This window comes from Hyposmocoma kahamanoa, unplaced genomic scaffold (assembly GCF_003589595.1).
Source record: "Hyposmocoma kahamanoa isolate Upper Pololo Valley unplaced genomic scaffold, ASM358959v1 76, whole genome shotgun sequence".
Lineage (NCBI taxonomy): Eukaryota > Metazoa > Arthropoda > Insecta > Lepidoptera > Cosmopterigidae > Hyposmocoma > Hyposmocoma kahamanoa.
In genome coordinates, this window is record NW_020653900.1 from 11,807,475 (window position 1) to 11,827,549 (window position 20,075).

At 35.3% G+C, this 20,075-nt stretch overlaps 1 protein-coding gene across 1 annotated transcript in view; it reads left to right on the plus strand.

Moving 5' to 3' along the window:
- Window positions 1–10,811, plus strand: part of LOC113232629 (equilibrative nucleoside transporter 1) — a 67,041-nt gene extending 56,230 nt beyond the window's left edge. The window contains exons 5-9 of the mRNA XM_026467400.1: window positions 855–1,087; window positions 1,701–1,896; window positions 3,545–3,663; window positions 6,974–7,173; window positions 8,923–10,811. Of these exons, the coding sequence (XP_026323185.1) occupies window positions 855–1,087; window positions 1,701–1,896; window positions 3,545–3,663; window positions 6,974–7,173; window positions 8,923–9,058 (884 nt within the window). The 3' untranslated portion in view covers window positions 9,059–10,811. The remainder of the gene's footprint in view (window positions 1–854; window positions 1,088–1,700; window positions 1,897–3,544; window positions 3,664–6,973; window positions 7,174–8,922) is intronic.
- Window positions 10,812–20,075: the final 9,264 nt, after the last annotated feature.

Here is a 20,075-nt window from a genome sequence, read left to right on the forward strand (position 1 = left end):
TTTAAATTCAACGTTTTAGCTTTTTCATTTTCCTTTACATGTCACTACGTTTAAATAGGTTGACTTGGGACATTTTGTTCGTGGTTTTTGTATTAGACCCGTCGTCCATTTATTTGTAAGTCAATGGCATTACAGCAAAATGTCAAGGCACTGTGAAATTCTTGAATAGAGAATTTGTAATAATTCACAGATGACAGACGTTCATACATCCTTTCACAAAATTTCACCTTCACCTTCAATTAAGACAGTGCAGAGCGCGAACAAGCAGTGATTTACTGTGAAACAACATACCAATTGCACCGCAATCTCAAGAGCATCTTGAATATGTCTTACCATGACAAATTTTGCTTCTTATTTTAAATCAGGCGGACTACACTACAGTTCACTATTGTATTTTCCTTCTCTCTAGAGGTCATTCGCGAAGAAAATATAAAAAGTACAAATAAAAAACAGAATTTTAAAGTACTTTCGTTTATTTCACCGCCATTTTATTAAGTATGCGATGTAGGTATATAGTGCACCATAATTTTATTAAACGCAAAATAACTAATACCATATTCAATATTTTTTAATTCTCACAATTACATACACTGATGCTAGTGAGCAGTTGGCTGTGTGACAGTTTTTCTTTAGTCTGTTTACCATTGACTTTATTTGTAAGTCAATGCTGTTTACATAACTTTTTGTTAGTAGATATATTTGAAAGTCAGTAATGGATATTTATACTTATTTTGCCTAACAATGTAACACGCTCCACAAATGACAAACTTTATGGGTTCTCTTTTTAAAAGCAATGCAAACATTTTCAACCATATTTGAGAAAATATACTTTATTGTTCTTTATTATTTTTCAGCTTTCAACGCAATATTCCAAAATTCGGTTTACGGTGTGGCCGCGAAGCTGCCTCCAAGATATACAGGCTCTGTTGTATTGGGGTCAAATATAGCGGGCTGCATCACAGTCTTCATAAATTGGATTTCCAATGAATTCGCGGGATCGCCGAGGACGTCGGCTATCTATTACTTTATAGCCGGGATATTCGTGTTGTTGGCCTGCTTTGATACTTATTTCGCTTTACCTTTGAATGTGAGTATTTTTAAAACGATTTCTATTTCGACGACAGCAAACAGTAACCGGTTTAAATTAACTTAAGTAAAAATTTTTAAATTAAAAAGAAAACTGGCACGCGTTATCTTGTAGTTTGGTGGGATGGCTCTTTATATTTTATTCTTTCGCGCCTTTTTTAAAATTTATTATCACGTATGTCCTATATTGTTGAACCGGGAAATTTTTAAGTATTTTAAGGACAGCGGGACTCGAAGCTTAAAAGCGGGACTCGACGCCTGTCCCGCTTAAAGCGCGACATTTGGTCACGAAGGCCTACGGACCAGTTCTACCATTGAATTATACCATTAATGGTATAGGTGTACTAACCAGTCCCATTTATACCTGTAATGATATAGATGGGACAGGTTAGTACACGTATAGGTGACACTAGTTTATCCTAGTACCCCATACATACCGTTATTATTTATAATCCAAAGGTTAGAGCCATGAATGCGGTAATTCAATAGTATAACTGGCCCGAAGGCACGTTAGGCAAAACTGAGCTGAAAAGACAATATTAACTCCATCGTATCCTATCTCGGCTATCATCCCATAAAATGACTATTATAAACTATTTATTCACGTTTTGCAGAGATTCTACCGCTACCATACCACTCTGGAGCAACGCACGTTCCTCGCAAACCCAGCACTCGCCGCCAATCAACAGAACAACCCGGCATTACTTCGGACTCCGTATCTGTCTATCTTAAAGCTCATCTGGATTCAAATGTACAACGTGTTTATTACTTTCTTCGTCACGTTGGCTGTTTTTCCTGCTGTGCATTCGGGTAAATCGATTTAGAAAATGTATTTGTTTTAAGTTTTATACACTGAATAGACAGAATGTAGTAAAGACATAGTAAAGGACACAAGTTCGGCAGATAATTAGTATTTTTAACTGACTTCAAAAAAAGGAGGAGATTCTAAAATTCGATTGTATTTTTTTGTTATGTTACCATGATCTCTTATTACAGTTCAGTATAGGTTTGTAACGACAAAAAAGCGGGATGCTGATATACACTTCATGTAGCGCTGTCTCACAACAATTCATTTTAGGTCCTAAATTGAATCGTAATAAGAGTTCATGGTAAGGCCCCAGATTTCGGTGATTCTTTTATGTTGAAAAGGGGGGTACATCGGTAGTGGTCCCATTGAATTTGACGAAAATATTACTCCCACTAAGGGTGACAAAATATTATCATTTTAAACAATTCATTTGGCCACTCACTTTTGGTAAACCGATTTTAGTAAAAGTTGGTAAATAGATTCTACAAACGTTTGGTCGTTTTTTTTATATAAAATAGCGCCACAGTTGCAGTGAGTGCCATTCAGAGTTTTGGGCATGGGCAACGCCCCTGCACCTGTCACCCTGACACATAAATTGACAAGTCCCATGCGCCTGTAATTTCGCCAGCGCCTTTGCCCTTCGAAACCGGAACGCACTAATGCGCACATTAGGCTGCTAACAGATTGGCTGCATCGTTGCAGTTAATACGTCAAGTCGTAATCAACTTCAAACATTCGAGGTCTCGGCTGCATAAAATTGATTACAACTGCACGCATTAACTGCAAATATCTAGTTTGTTATAATTATTAATACAAAGATCGAACACTCAGAAAAAATTCCTTCGATCCGGTCGGATTCGAACCGACGTCTTCTTGCATACCGTGCCAGACGCTATACCAACTAAGCCACGGAACGAACCAACGGACCTCACGAATTTTTCTATGTGCTTGCGTCGTGTCTTTGTACTTGGTCTTTCAACGACTTTTTAGTCGTAGCGCCATCTATGAGAAATCTATTGCAGATTTATCACCCAGTTAGTACCTTTACAGCTACCAGTCCTGGCGAGAGCAGTCGCTATTCGCTGTATTAACGACGCAAGCACATAGAAAAATTCGTGAGGTCCGTTGGTTCGTTCCGTGGCTTAGTTGGTATAGCGTCTGGCACGGTATGCAAGAAGACGTCGGTTCGAATCTGACCGGATCGAAGAAATTTTTTCTGAGTGTTTTTTCTGAGTGTTCGATCTTTGTATTAATAATTATAACAAACTAGTGGAGTGATTTCACAAAAAATAATTGAATATCAATTCAATAAAAATTTAATTAATGCAAATATCTAGCCAATCTGTTAGCAGCCTTACTGCTTGGCGACTAAAATAAGTAAGGTGGCGGTACTTCCCTGGACGAACTCTTTCTCAAGATTGTTAATGTTGTAGTGACAATTATAACAAACAAGAATGAATATATGGCCCTTATTTCGTCTCTATTTCTGGTTATATACTCGATGAGATTGTACCACCACACGCGATTTGAATCCGGAAAAATAGTTTCATTTCCTATGTGCAACAATCGCGAAAACCTAAGAACTTGACAAACATAATGATGTTATGAAATATACACTTGTTTTATATGTTTGTTTTTTGTTTATTGCAGATGTGGTATCAGTGAACACCGACAACTACCTAGGCAAGAGCTTCGTTTTGGTGACTTGTTTTCTAACCTTCAACGTAACAGCTACTATCGGGAACATCACCGCTGGCTTGTGGCAAATGGTATATTTCCAAAATTAATCTCAGATCAGTTACGTTACTACCTCGATGGCCGGGGGGTTGGCACTGGATGAGGATGTCCCGGGTTCGAATCCCGGTAGAACCGATTTGGGTAACTTTTCTAATTTGGGTCTGGTCTTTTTTGAATATGATACCACGTGATGGGGCGACAGAAGAAAAAAAGCAATGGAAGTAAGTACCTTAAGCCTCGATTACAATCCGAACCGCTGTCGCAAAAACGCGTTCAAACACATTTGTTTATACATTACGAAATCTTGGTAATGATTGGTCATAGTACTTAATTTAAAAAGATGTAATAAATTTTGGACTGTTAATATAATTTAAACTTTACCCAGACTCTATATCGTTGAAAGTTTAATACCTTTGTTGCAAGTTACGACGTTTTTATTTTATATTGAAATTTAATTCAATGTGCTGGCATCTTGCCGGCTGCTTGCTACCTTTTTTTTTTTTTGACGGGGGGAAATCTTTATGGATACCCCTGAGCCCAGGGAGACTCAGGGGTTATGTGGGGACTCTCCCTCCAGACTGGAGGGCCTACCCCACTAAAACACCCCCGGGTTTCCCTCTCGCCGGTTGAGTCGGCGCCGTGGGATCAGTGAACATTCACCACGACGGCTGCTTGCCGCCCTACGACGAACGATTAACATCTGAATCAATTCGATAAACAGAAAATTGAAAATTTATTAAAATAAGACTTACTGGTGATACGAAATGCTACTACTGCTAATATTTTTGGTGCGGCTGTCATTTTTGCACTAGAAAACAGCACAACAAGGCATTTTTCTGCGATTTTACATAAATTGCGCGAAAGAATGACAACCATACAAAGCGAAAATGGTGGACTGAGGTAAAGTAGGTCTTTCGAGACCTAATGTTGGCAGTGTCCGTCAGGATGCCTGGACCAAACGAGATGTACAAATCAAACAGCTCATTGTTTACTACCTAATTTCTACTATTTAGTACTTTTATTGACGTACTTTCTACCTTAGCGCTAATGGAAATGGTAAAGAAATAAAGAGGCCGGCGTGATGAAAGTGATGTCAGGTTGGCTGACCACTTTACGTTTTCAATGGTTCTAGCCTTAGAATAATAACGCATAGAAACCTAGTCCGCACAGGCTAAGGCAAATTGAAGCGCTCCCAAAGGGCCTACTCGAGCGGGCGGGCCGTCAGTGCTCAAGGTCAACTTGTACCGCGAACAGCCCAAGAATTTAGCTAAAAATGACGAAACGTGCGTTAAATGAGTGTAAAAATACGTCACACAAACATAAAATAGATACTAACATCACATTCCACAAGGAAGTAACGCGTTTCAACTTGTATTTTATATAAATATTCACTAAAACCGAAAATTAACCTACTACCAAAACTAGCCTATATGAATTTGATTTTTACCTCACTTGTGACAGTTCGTTTGATATTAAACTATCATTCTATGCGTTATTATTCTAAGGTTCTAGCAGTATACAGTTTACTTTTTTTATATAACTATTTACTACCCAATTTCTTCCTAAACATCCTTTTTTTTACTACATAATAAAACGCCTTTGAAAAAGTTATCTTCTGAAATGATAGTTTATCTTCTCCATGTAATTGCTAATAATACTTCTTCAGGCGCTTAGAATATGCTAAAAATGAACGTCGTCTTTTTGTATTGTAACTTATACTCGTCCAGCAATCCCTTACTTCCCGGCCTCTGCCATAATGTACTATATTACCGTATTGTAATAGAAAGGATAGGCCGTTCCAAGAGATAACATTCATCGGTGCAAAGAATAATTCTTCTACTATAATAATGATTTAAAATTAGCGGGCTTGGGGCTCAGGTACATTGCAACGTATAGGTAGGTACGGCTAGTGGATTATGATTACTTACATATGAATTCCGTTCTGTTTAGTAAATCATATTGACAATTGGCAAGCGCTAAAATCCGGCTTGTTGTCGATCGTCAGATTGTTAGAAATCGCTTAAATAATTGAATATCATGGTGGTCAAACGTCGTAACATTCAATGAACTTAAAAATTACAATTATGAAAGCGACATTCTGACCAGCTACTGACATTGTAAAGGTACCTTACGACAACTTCTTGTCGATTTCTTTTGATTTTTATTCACAACACCCGAATCGAACGTCAAACTGTCGTATTCAAAACCGAACCGGAATGACGTCACACCCGTACGAATACTAGAGCTTCTCGACCGGCAAAGGCTACAAACGTTATTCAGAACACAGTTATCGAATGAAAGCTACCGAAGCGAACGTCCTATTGTTCACAAAGCAAGAATGTAATATGGAAATCTCTTATTATTTGAAATAATGTCTGGATTTTGTTCAATTTTATTGATTTATTTTAATGCAAGACCAATGCATTCCTATATTTTAGGCGATTAAAGTCTTAAAATTGTAAATAAAAGGATTTTCATTTTTCTTATAATCTATTTTACCGACTAACTTCGTAAACGCTGTTGGATAACGATATCGTATCCGAGTCGAACGTCTAACTCGAAATTGGATATCGAATATCCAATCGAACGGTTCGGTTAAAATGTCGAAGAGTTCTGAAACAGGGTCCTGGCTGAGTGAAGAAATAGATTTCTCACAGATAGCGCCATCGGCAAAAAAGTCGTTAAAACGAAAAACAAAGGTCTGCAACAAGCACATACAAAAATTCGTAAGTTCGTTCCGTGGTTCAATTGGCATGGCATAGCGTCTGTCACGGATTGCTAAGAGACGTGCCTCTGCCTCTGAACTGCCTCCGTGGCCGAAAGGTTACCATGCCGGACTGCCACGCAGAGGTCCCAGTTTCGATTCCCGGGCCGGGAGAAATATTTGTATGGCCTACATTTATTTCCCTCGTGAGTTTGGGTGTAATTTGCTGTTGTCTATGTATGTGTCCATGGCGCCCGCGACGCAAGGTTTCCCTAGTGCGGAGCTGTGTTGAGTGTGTGCGTTATTATTATTATTACGTTGGTTCGAATCCAGCCGGGTCAAAGAATCTAGGGGTCGTATTCTAGAACTCTATTCAATGCTCAAGTCAGGATTGCACTGGCAACACTGGCAAGACTTGAGTATGATATCAAGTGCTTTAAACCCTACTCAAATCCTAACTTGAGCACTGAGTAGAGTTCTAGAATACGACCCTAAGTGTTCGATCTTTGTATTAATAATTATAACAAAGTAGTGGAGTAAGTTCACGGAATATTAAATACAATGGTGGTCAAACATCGTAACATTTAATAAACTTAAACATTTGTTAAAATTGTATTTAATTAATTTTTTCTCAACAGCCGAGCCGTCGCTGGTTATTCGTCCTAACAACAACTCGTCTGGTATTCATTCCCTTGTTTCTCGTCTGCAACTACCAGCCCCAGGAAGGACGAACGCTCGCAGTGCTTATCAACAATGACGTCATTTATTGGATCATCGCTGTTATATTTGGGTTGACGCATGGGCACGCGAGTTCTTTGTCCATGATGTATGTTAGCAGGTGAGATCTTGGATTTTTCTACTCAACATTAGAGTTAAGGAACTTGAGTTGGTAAGGACTACACACAGACGACCACAGTTTGAAAATGAAATATGATAAGTTTGGGAAAATTCACAAATCGCGTATTTTGGTACACTGCCATCTAGCCACAAAGTTCGGAACTACTGTTTCAATAACAAAGTTATTGTGTTACAATCGAGTACAAGGGCAATAATTGAAGCCATCATGAATGAATACTCATTTACATATTTAGAGAGACACTAAAAAAAGGTTGAAATTATGATAACAACGTTCATATGAACCACTAGCCACATACATATACCAGAACGTATAATCGAAATCAAAAGACGATTCACGTAATTCTTTTTTAACCGACTTCAAAAAAGGACGAGGTTCTCAATTCGACTATGTTCTTTTTTTTGTATGTATGTTACGCGATAACTCCGGTATTTGTGAACCGATTAACATGATTCTTTTTTTGTTGCAAAGGGGGTATTTCCATTGTTCATTTTGAAGAAAATTATCCACCTCGAAGGGTGGCTGCTTACGCATGAAGATTCATTTTTATAAATAGCGCTTAACTTTAATTTAGGAGCAATTACTTTAATGGTTGATTTTGTTATTTCTCCAATTCAAGTCGTTTTTCTCTCAATATACTTTGAGTAGTGAGAACCGATTTTTATTATCTCCAGTGTCAAGTCCTGTATAGTGGCGAATATTTCAATAAAACTTAGCAAATATACTTAATTCCACATACTTTTCAGGTCGGTTTTTTTAGTACTCTGTACTGAGATTATAAAAAAAAACGGTCTGTGGCCGTAGCATGGCAGTATAACACATGCATGTGTGATAAACCTCCCCGTGACATATTTATTTGTGTTGGTGACGCTATGTTGCCGTTATTAAAATTTATTTTTTTATTGCGAAATCTAAATCGGTAAGATACCGAAATGTCATTCGTTCTTTTGTTTATTTGGTAACGAACTATTATTATAGATTTTGAATAACAAGGATAACGATATGAAATTGCGATATGAAATCTTTGTCGTTTACTCATCGCCGCGAAAACGACGAAACAAAAAATTTTGTAGTTATTTTAATAGTAAAAAGTTTTAGTAGTTTCAGTGTTTATATATTTTACATTATATTAGTTGTTATTAATGTATTTCTAATTCCTCTCATGTATTGAACTGTATTAAAAACGCCTTTTTCCTTTAGTTTCCAATAATTAATATATATAAATTTGTTGGTTTTTATTATCTCGTTTTTATCTCGTTTGTCGCGCTCAATTTTTATGTTGGTAAAATGAATGTGCAGATCTGTCAATGTTTTAAAATCAGCTGTGACCTTGCGGCCATTTTTGGCACTGCTTTCACAACAATGTCGCCAAAACTCACACATTCTTAATTTGAAACACTACAAAATCTTGATAATGTTTGGTCGTAGTTTTAAATTTTTTAATTTTAAACTTTTTTTTAATTTTTTTTTAATTAACGTATTTTAAAAAACTTTATCTTGTTGGCATATTGTTGAAAGTTTAATACCATCAATACCTACTATTGCAAGTTATGACTTACAGTGACAGACGCAGCGACAGTGTCTCTCAGATCTTTGCGATTTAAAGCTCTTGTGTGTGGGTCTGCAACTGCTATGGACAGACGTGTCGCTTGACACCAGGCGCACGACTGTTCGTCCTGTCACTTAGTATGATCATCAATAAAAAAATAATAATGCGTTCTGGTCCTCCAGTAACGTGGCCCCCGAGCACGCCTCGAAGGCGGGCATGCTGGGCGCCGCCACGCTGATCACTGGCATCCTGGCCGGCATCGCCTTCAGCGGCCTGAGCGCGGACATCGTTGCAGCATCCATTTGGAAAGCCACCTAGCGGGGGCTGCACTATTTCCACGTCGCGTGGGGCTTCCTCAAGCGCGTTTAGGGTTTCCTTGCACCGTGCTTCGGTCGCGCGTGTACTTTCATGCTACTACCCGACCCATTCCGCCACACTCGAAATTGTTATCACTTCAAATATAGCGTATAAGTACGACCGCGTAGCCGAAACATATTAACAGAACCAATATAACCCTAAGGTTGTTTTACATGAGGATTTTCTTTGTATACTAATATTAAAATGGAAATAAAATCGTATATCTCTTATATTCACTACGAAAGTGATAGCGAGGTGCTATGTTTTTATTTCTTTTAATTCAAATAAAGCAATTCAATTTAAAAACGTAAAATATTTGGAGAAAAATCGCCATGTAAACTGACCTAAAAAGTGCAGTACTGTTAAGTGACAGTGAGTGAATTAGTGCATAATGAGTGACAAATACTAAGTAGGTATTGTTGTACATTGCCAATATTACGGGAACGCGTGTGTTGAGTCTTTGTTGACTTTAGTTGATAATTTAAAGACTACAGTTTGGACATGTTTTTGAAAAAAAAAAAAATATACAGAAACAACTTTGAATTGCATCTTGTACAGATTTTGTTTTCCAATATTTCTTTTCATAGTATTCCGTATTTTTAAGAGTCCGTATGAAATCATAGTCACTCGTTTTTGTATTTTCCAAGTTCCAGCATCGGAGTCATTCGTGTATTAAGGAAGTTGACAATTGCATTGTTAAAGTGATTATAATCATTTCGCTCAACAATTCACTGTTGTATATAATTTGATAGTTGCAGAGATTCAGCAAACTCAGGTTTTGTATAGCGGCCATCTTAGATTCGCCACATTGGAAAATTTTTAGTCCCGATAAAATCTGACCAGTCTTTGACAACTTTTTTATAGATAAAATGCAATCGTCGACTTCAGTAAAACACGAATAACTCCAAAGAGAGGAGAACAAAATACTGTCATATGATTGGTTAATTTGAATTTCGAATTTGTCAGTAAATTTGTACTGCATTATTAACGCGAATTGACTAGTGTTAAAAATATTATAGGAATGATGTTGAATATAACTGCATTTTTAAGCAATATGATATTATGACATTGACATTATTATATATGTATATCGAATTATTTTATAAGAGTGATACCCCACTTATCAGTATACCATTCGTACTGCTTTTGTGATGCGCAGTTATCGATGTTATTAGTACTATAACTTAACAAACTATCGATAAGTATAATTTTTGTTTGCGCTTTTTAATTAAGCATTACACAATCTGTCCGATTAATGTTACTATTTTTCAATATGGTGTACTGATATCATCGATATTTTTTTGCCGTGTAACATTAGCTTTAAATATGGAGATGATGTTTATGCATTCTGACTTGTCGGGTTTCCACTCTTCCATGATTAAAATCCCCTGGCGGGAGTCGCTTACGCTTTTTCCTATTAAGAGTGAATAAACACAGGGTGTATATTAAATCGACAACAAATTAATTAAGAATTAGTAATATAGAAAATTAAATAGTCACGTGTCAAAATCGCTACCGCAAATAAGAGTATTTGACAAATACCGAAAATGAAACGGCTTTTATAAAAAAAAAATACAGTAATGGTCAAATGTTGATCAGAATTGGAATTATTTATGATTCTTTATATCAAAAATTTTACATCGGAAATTACGTCGTAGCGGGCAGATTGTAAGTACAATCTTGATGTTAACCACAATTACACTTTAAATGCATTCTTTAATTATGTTCAATAAATTTTAATGTCATATACTTTTTATTGAAATATGAAATGATTTTTTGATGTCTATTTCATAAACACCCCGTATAATAAGCATTACTATGTAAAGTTCTACATAATGTTAAAGTTTACAAATGCATATAGATATTTATATTAAAATTAGGTAGTACAAAGTTGAATTTGAAAGACAGCTGTTCATTACAGGTGACAGTTCACTTTTTGCCTTATACAATTTGTATAGGTGCAAGGGAGATAGTTATATTATTGTCAGTTTAGACTAGAAAGGTTGAATTGTTTGCTATAAATATTTACTAGAAATCATTATACTCTAATTAAAATAAGGGTTGACACGTTACATTTGGATCCTTGTATAAGAATAAAAAAAATGCAAAACTTAAACAGTGATTTAATAATGAAATGCCTTTTAAGGGTGAAACAATGTAACTTGTTAAATTCGATATCGATAAATTTTAATTACCTTATTATTGCGAAGTGTTGTAATTTGTTTTTAAGTTTCTTATTTGATAGTATAAACTTTTGAATAAACGGGATATCAATCATTATACTAATTAAAGACAATATGGTAATAAATTATGGACATTATATTTTTTACAGTATGTTATTGTCAAGTCGCTGTACAATAATATTACTGCAGAGGTCGGGAAGTAAAGGATTGACGAGTATGAGTTACAATTGCACTACACGAATCGGGCAATTCCCGTTCCCGCCTACGTATAAATAGTGCTTTTCTCAAACAAGCAAGCAAGGAAATATAAAAAATACAGAAAAAAAGAAGTAACAAAGCACTGTAATAAATTTTACACGTGTTCGTGTATACCACAATTTAAAAAACACCACAGATAATATGACACAGATAAGCGGTTTTATAACAGTGTTTTCTTTAGTCTGTTTACTTAGCTCTTTGTTGGTAGATGTATTCATAGAGCAGCGGACAGAAATGGATTAACATGCCCGGCCTATAGGCTGGCAAAGAATTTCACACTCCATAAATGACAAACTTTGTGGGTTCCCCTTTTGTAAGTAATGCAAACATTTCCGAGCATGTTTGAGAAAAAACAAACATGGCCGTTTTATCCACGATAAAGTTTCGCTTGATCTGCCCATCGTTGGATGATTTTGATTAGTTCAAAATCGTAGTACCCTGCAATACTGCCTTATTGTACAAAAGACAGCGATGTGCTTATTGCAGCGCACATTTATTGTATTTTGACAGTTGTTTTATATTTTAATGTACAATTTTTGAAATCAATGTTTTCGTGTTAAAAGAATCGCTGGCGTTGTATCAGTATAACTTCGAGGGAGTTGGTGAGCCACAATTAAATAATAAATCAAATGGCGAATCCAGTTGAGCCCGTTTACAATATTATGTCTGAATCGATGTGCGTGACATTGGGGTGATAACTTCCCAAAACTTGTTAATAATTAAATTGGGTAAGAGCGATGCCTCACGGACGTCAACGCACGAGCAATGCGGTGTCGTAACGTAATGCCCTTTTCGCACCGCATCACCCCTCCCCGCTTCGTCTCCTGAGACCATGTCCGATGTGCACGTGTTCCGTCGCCGCGTGCCATTTCAACGCATGTCCTGATTTATATGCAATACAACGCAGCGTCACCGTTCCGGCGTCACAACACCAACATCGCTCAAAGATAATACTGCCCTTAATTTCGGTGCAGTCGAGTTAAAACGGGCACAAGCCTAACTACGCTTGGACTTGACGCAGTCAGATTTCACGTTACTAGAAAATAAACTAACAATTTGATGTACTTTATTGACAGACTGAAAAACTAACATTGTTTTAAGACATTATTTTGTAATAGGTATATTATAAGGCACAACTGAAGTTAATTCTGTTGAGTACATATTTTTGAAATTAATTTGTCCTAGTAGCAATAGAAGTCATTTTGAGAGCTCATCTTTTTTATATTTTATATTTTCTTTCACCTATTTCTGCCGTTAAGCAGTAATGTGAGCATTACTGCGTTCTGGTTTTGAAGGGGTGCTGCTTAAACTACAGGCACATGCGACTTGTCAACTTTGTGTCTCAGGGTGGCGGGCGCAGTGGCAGCACCCTAGAACAAGCATACGACTTGTTCGTCCTATCACTTGATATCATAAAAAAACCCTCTTATGCGTGTATAATAATGTTAATATTGTCCTTTAATTCTTCGATTGTTTAATTGTTGAAAATACCGGCCTGTAAATGATAACACGTCACACACTTTTCCTTTCGAGATGAGCAGAAACAACAGCCTGGGTTTTGCTATTACATGTATTTTGAATATTAAAGACACCTGTTTGATTTTGAAAATTTTGACTCTAGTTTCGAAATGTATTCAACAGAATTGACCTTTTTGTCAATAAATCATTATCATTTCGTGTATAAGTTTGTTAGAAATCGTTACTTTTAATTTTCACGAGTGTGTTATTCTCCCTTTCCCATTTTGTGTTCAGTGAATTAACCAAAAAATCTGAATTGTGCTCGAACAAACTTTTCAGTGTATTTTCATTGATTTAAATAATATCACTCAGTTTTATTTATTTAGTAAAAATGATTTTTTTTTTCAATTTATGTTTTATTTTTCGTTAACCCTCTTTGACAAGTAAAATAGTGTTGCTATATTACAATATATTATTTAAAAAACGCTTAAGTTTTGCGTCATGGTTACCGTGGTGCCTTATCATACAGTGTTATTGTCATTTTCGCGTTCCATGGTCATTGATGTTAGTTAAAATAATTTTGCTTATTACATTTGTTATATAATAATATCGGTAATGTATAGTAGGTAAGATAAAAGGTCCACAACAAAGTGCTGGCTAAGTGCATGCACAGTGAAATAAGTGTAAAATCTTTTATCAAAATAGAACAATTTTAGTACTTGGTGTACGAATCTAGTGCCATCTTTAGCACTAAAATTTACACCTGAGGATTATAGTGCGCAGTGGTACTGTAAGGAACGTTCTCAATTTAAAAGAAAAAATTGTCCCATCATAACTAACGTTTTAAAATTCATTATTCATTTGTGGAGACGCAGGTTGTACAGAAATTATTAATAAGAGAGTCAGTATATTGACTGCTTGGGTAAACATTACGCATATAAGTAACAAACAAAAATGATACCTATTTATTAACAAGCATTAAATAAGCAGAAATCTAAACTAGGTACGACATGTATAACACATTTTCACAAGATTGTATTGAACGTTTGTGATGAGTATTATTTATTTATAATATTTTAATCAATTAATTCACATATAAAAATGCGAAATAAGAAAAAATATATGAAACGATTTCAAAAACGTCCCCGACACTCAATACTATCTAGGAGTAAAATTATGTTATTACAAGTAAACTATGACAAAATGTCAGTCATTTTGTATTTTTATCAGGGGTGACATTAGTACATTTCAGTGCCACTAGCACCACCAGTAACAAAGAAACGATGACGTACCCGTCACGATGTAAATTTTATTTAAAAAAAATGACGTCACACGAGCTATTTTCATGTATCATGACAAAATTGTAGAATCGCTTTACGTTATAAGTAGGTAGGGTAAAAAATATAAAGTAAGCATTAATTTATTGGGTAGTCCGAGACCCAAAGTCAGATAAATGTTTGAAAAGTCCGTATTCTCGCTACCCTGTATCCTGTAGGACGGTCATAGGTATAAATTGACGACAATAAAAGAGTTACTGTAACGATATATAGCATCTTATCAATAGGTATTTTAAATAATTAAATCAAAATATTTATCAAAGTAATATTTCAGATCTCACTAAAATACTAAACACGCTGTTTTTCTATATCTCCATTCTATCTAATAAGCGAATTATACGAAGCGATCCAAAAAACAAGCCATACGTCATGTCGTCCGTTACGATAAAGAAGTTTAATATTTTGATGAGCATTTTTAAATCGGAACACAAGGACGTGAAATTTTATCAGTTGACCACCTGGGTAACGTAGCTCACTGGTTAGGTATAAAATAGATATTAATACAAACTTATATTGGTGGTGGATCGTCGCGAAATTACGTCGAATGGTTAAAAAAGGAGACGAAATTACCGGCACCACCTGCACACTAGTCGAGCACGGCAGAAAAAGTATTTCCAAAGACCGAATACTTGATTTACATATTCAGAGCCTAGCAGGTTTCACTAGCTCTCTGCCACGCTGACGGGAAATCAACGCTAGGGAAGAATCCACCGGAAATTACGTAGATGAATTGAGTACGCGGATAAGGCGTTAATATACAGGAATCTGCCTTACGAATGAGTAGAGTTTAATTTGTATGACGATTTCACGACGGCGGTGTTGTTCTGTTCACTGAGACAACCCTAATGTATGTATTATAAACATATGGCATTTTATTATGAATACAATGATTGAACACACAGAAAAAACTAGTGGAGTTTTTTCGCAAAAAAATTTCAATAAATATATGGCATCTTGTTTATTGAATCGCTTAATTTATCTAATATTTCCATTTTTATATAATAAAAATTGATAATGTATTGTATCTGATATCAATAATCATTACCACGTACGTACCTTACGTCGGGTTTATATTGTCATTACATTACGGGACGTGTTAATATTAATTGTTTAGAGTGTTGAGTAACTTACAGAGACCTTACTATATTTGACAATTTTGTATATTAATAATAATATGTAAAGCAACCTGTACATAAATTGGGAAATTTCCATAGTACTTTGAGTACCAGAGCAACGGAATTCACTCCGGGGCATTTTCCATAACACTCAAACTAGATACAATTTAGGAAAGTTAATTTCCCAAATCCGCGCTCTGATGTAATAAGGCCACATCCGCAAAATGACAACTTTTCAGGAGACAGGTTTAAAGATCTCCAAACGGACTAATTCCGTATAACCTTTTTATGCTTAAATAGAAGAGATACAATTTTACATGCACATAATTTGTTTCTTGTAATTAGTACTATATTTAACCGACTTCAAATAAGGTTCTCAATTCGACTGCATTTCTTAAAATTTTTATATGTAAGTCGTACGAATGTTACGCGATAACTAATTTGTGAATCGATTTGGTGATTCTTTTTCTGTTGGAAAGAAGGTACCTTAATATTAGTCTGGTTTAAATTTGAAGGAAATATTTCACCTCTAAGGGTGGCAAGCTAGGGGATGAATTTAAAGCCGGTTTCGCGCACTTTCCGGAAAACAATTTCAATAAAACTTGGCAAATAAATATATCGCTGCCTTAGTTTCTCAAACTCGTGTCCTTGTAAAGAGTGATTATTCAGCAGATGGCAAAACTTACTATTTATTTTAAATTTCTTATCAAAGGTGTTAATTTGAATGCATTACTTTAAGAACATATAAAAGCCGGTGTGTGAATATGAAGGAAATGTTATGTGTAATCAGCTGGCAAAATTTGTAAATACAATCCATTTTTTTTCATTTCAGTAACTTTGTGCTTTAAGACACGAGTTTGAGAAACTAAGGCGACGATATGTAATTCCACGCAATTTTGAGGTCGGTTTTTTTAGTACTCTGTACTGAGATTATTATGTGGATAAGTATTTATACCAAGGGTAAGAAATCTCCATAGCGCTCACAGAGCAAAGCGCTGGGCCACCAAAGTTGATACATAAAAATCATACGAATAATACACCGGCTTTAGCGGTCAAAAGTTGGTTAAAAAATATGCATAATACAATATTGTTAATAATTCTCAACATTGTAAACTCATTGAGTCGCTGAAACATGTTCTCTATTCTGCCCTCCTTATCATAACTGACGTAATTGACATTTTTAGCGAAATAGAGTTATATATGTGGAATCAAAGAAACGAGATCTGCAACCCCCTGTAGGCGGCTTTTATATCTTATATAGTTTTTTTATTGTTAAGCAAAATCAATGTAATTGAAATTTTTTTAGGTGACAATCAATAATAAAATTTAGGTGCCTGAAGGTGCTCGAAAATCACTGGAACACAAATGCGTTAGTTATAACAAGGAGGGCAGTATTGTGGACGGGACATTCGTTGAAAATCTGTTACGTCCAAATGAGATAATATAGACCCGGCTTTATGCACTCCTCTAGGACGAAGGCTGTGAGTATTAGCTTTAACCTCCCTCTTTTAGTCACGCTCCAATCCCATCACACACGATTGTAGGAAATAGGATAATCAATTTACTTAAATGCAATTTTAATCTCATTAAGTCAGAAAGTATGTTTGTTTTTATTAAACAGTCAAAGTGGGTTAATTACACAAATCTCCACTAAACTCCATAAACTTTATTCCACAAGTACCCACTAATAGTAGCACTTGCCACGCAGTGGGGATTTGCGGGAAAAAATCTCCAACAAGTCATTTATTTTATATAGTAGGTATAGTTTGTGTATAGAAACATATTTGTGTATTTTGTCCTTTATACAATAAATAAATTAAAAAAAAAAAAGTTATTTAGCAATTTTTAGGTGACAGATTTGTGGTTTGACACGACACGTAGATTAGTTGTGTTTTCCTTAAATTTAAAATCAAAACTCCATTTGAAACAAACGAACCAGTGAAACTGCATTCGCAGAATGAGATTTAGAAGCAGTAGAGCTCCTTGTGAAAGAGATCGTTCTGTGAGGTACTGCCACCTTACCTATTTCTGCCGCCAAGCAGTAATGTCAGCATTATTGCAAACAACTCTGTGCCACCGAGCTTAACGTTAGTCGATTCCTGCCCTGTGAGACACTGGGTAGTCCTATTCGTGAGTGAGAAGAATTGCATTTAAGAAAAATTATTGCCATTATCAAACCTCCTCCCATCACCTTTCGAGTACAAAGTTGTTTTTTAGATATACCTCGTTTATAAATTTTGTACTTTATTAAGATTTGTACAAGATGATATCTTTGTAAATAGCACTCCTTTAACTATATTTAATTTGTATAATAAAATTGTAGAGTTTTTATATTGACTGCGATGTAACCCGTAACAGCTCATTATTGCATATACGCCTTTCTGAACACGAAGATCTGTCATAGGTCAGCGCTATGTTAAAGCCGAAGTCTAAAGGTGCTTTTCTACAGGCGAGGCGAGACGAAGATTGAAATTTGTATGGCAAAATTTTAATTCTCTCGTAGCGTGTCAGCAGTGGAAATGCTCTGGATTGAGGAGAATGTGTGAGACGAGAATCGAAATATTTGTTAGTGTAACATTAAACTGTATAACTTAACTGCTTAACTTTGCAACGGAAACGATTCGCGCGAAACCGTTTGGGCTCGCGCGATCTCGTTTTGGTGGAAATAGACAGGTAAAATTTAAATTCTCGTCACGCCCCGCCGGGGGAAAAGAACCATTATGCAGGGTGTAAGTTGTACTGAAAACTACATCACTGTAATGAGTTCTACACATAGACTTTTCTTGCAATATTGCGTTGATTTATGATTGATTCGCGGGATACCATACCATAGAAACTAACGCGATACTAAAGTCGTTATGTCACTTATCGCTGAGACAGTCCACCATTAAAAAATCGGGATTGTCCATACTGTTTTGTGGAAATCTCACCGCGTACAGTGTGTTGAGTTCTATACTTACGCTCTATGTACTGGCATATCTATGAGAACGCTCATGGAAAGGTCTTAACTAGGGGCCAAAAAGAGGAAAAACCGCAAAAGTATAGAAAATGGAAATGAAAATATATATACAATTTTTATCGTTAGAAACAGCGTAAGCGCATTTACACACTGCATCCGAATCATGTAGTTTCCGAGTCCGAGAAATGATGATCCGAAATTTCACAGGGATTATTTTATCTTTAGGAGTAATATGCTAAGCGTGTAAGTTCCGCTGCGTTTTTCCTCTACATGGTGGCCATAATCGGGAAGTACCTAGACCTTTTTATTTACGGTCACAGACATATAGGTGATATTTTGCAAGGTGTCAAATTTCTTGATTGAAAAATTCAGTTCAAAGAAGAATTTTGACAAGTCGTTATGTAAGTCAACTAGTGACTGAGTACATTGCAGTGAATATAAAAGCTCTGATTTAACCGTTAGTTAATAAATATCATATCATTAAGTATTAACCACAGTTAACTTAAATTGTTATAAAAAGAAATAACTTTTTGAACTCTTGCTTCTGACTTGAAATCTGTCATATTCTACCTAAGTACTAACTTAAACTATTTTTGAAAACATTGAACTTAGAATTACAAATTGGTACCAATAATTTAAGATTGGAATTCAATGCTTTTTAAAGGAATTTTTTATTAACTATTTTATTTACTGCCGTTTTAAAATGGTTACCTCTGTTGGTGCTCGATTTAAACTTAGTTCTTAATATAAGGACCATATAGTTCAAAATAAATCTAAATTAGTTCTGGAAAACGATCACAAGTTCAAAGTTTTCAGAAGTATATTTTGAATAGTGTTCCAATCCATTTTCTCTTAAAATCGTCTAAATTTAATAAATAAGCAAAGAAGAAATTGTAATCGCTTGATCCCCTTTTAAAAATTAATAACCCACTAAATGACAATAATGTTGATCCTTATGAATCTCTGAAACACAATATTTATTGTAACAACAATCAATCGTATGTATTTTTCCACTTTTCCATTTTATAGTAATAATAATGTAATAAACACAATAAAAATCCATTGTACTGGTTTTGTACTCAACAAATTAATAAATATGATAAGTTTATAAACTGAATGTGTGATTTTATTTATTTTTCATTACACTTCATTTTCATTGCACCGATCTCTATGAAACTGTAGGCTCATTTACTTCGATGAATTATTACATTAAGTAAAATAACGGTTAACTGGCGCACCTATTTAAGTCCAATATTTGCTCGACATGTTTTCGCGGTGTTTCATATTTCACGTCCGCAGCGGGATCTCATGATTAAGGATCACGAATTGGTTCGAAACATGTAGGGACGCAGTATCGAATCAAAAGTATCGATACTGTGCTCATGAATAGTATCGCGTAAAAAATATCGTACTCATAAAAGTATCGAAACAGAAAATTTGCTAGAAAAATATTTCAAGAGAAATATCTCAAGATATTCCAGCAAATTTTCTCTTCTGAAAGATTGAATTAAACACATTAATTAATAAGTATTTTATTTGATTTATGATTTTTAACTGAAACAAATAATAAAAGACTTATTAAATTGATCAAGTCAATAGATCATCTTTTCACATAATTTAGGTTACTTAATATTCCCACTCCTCCTCTGTATAATCATTTAAAAACAA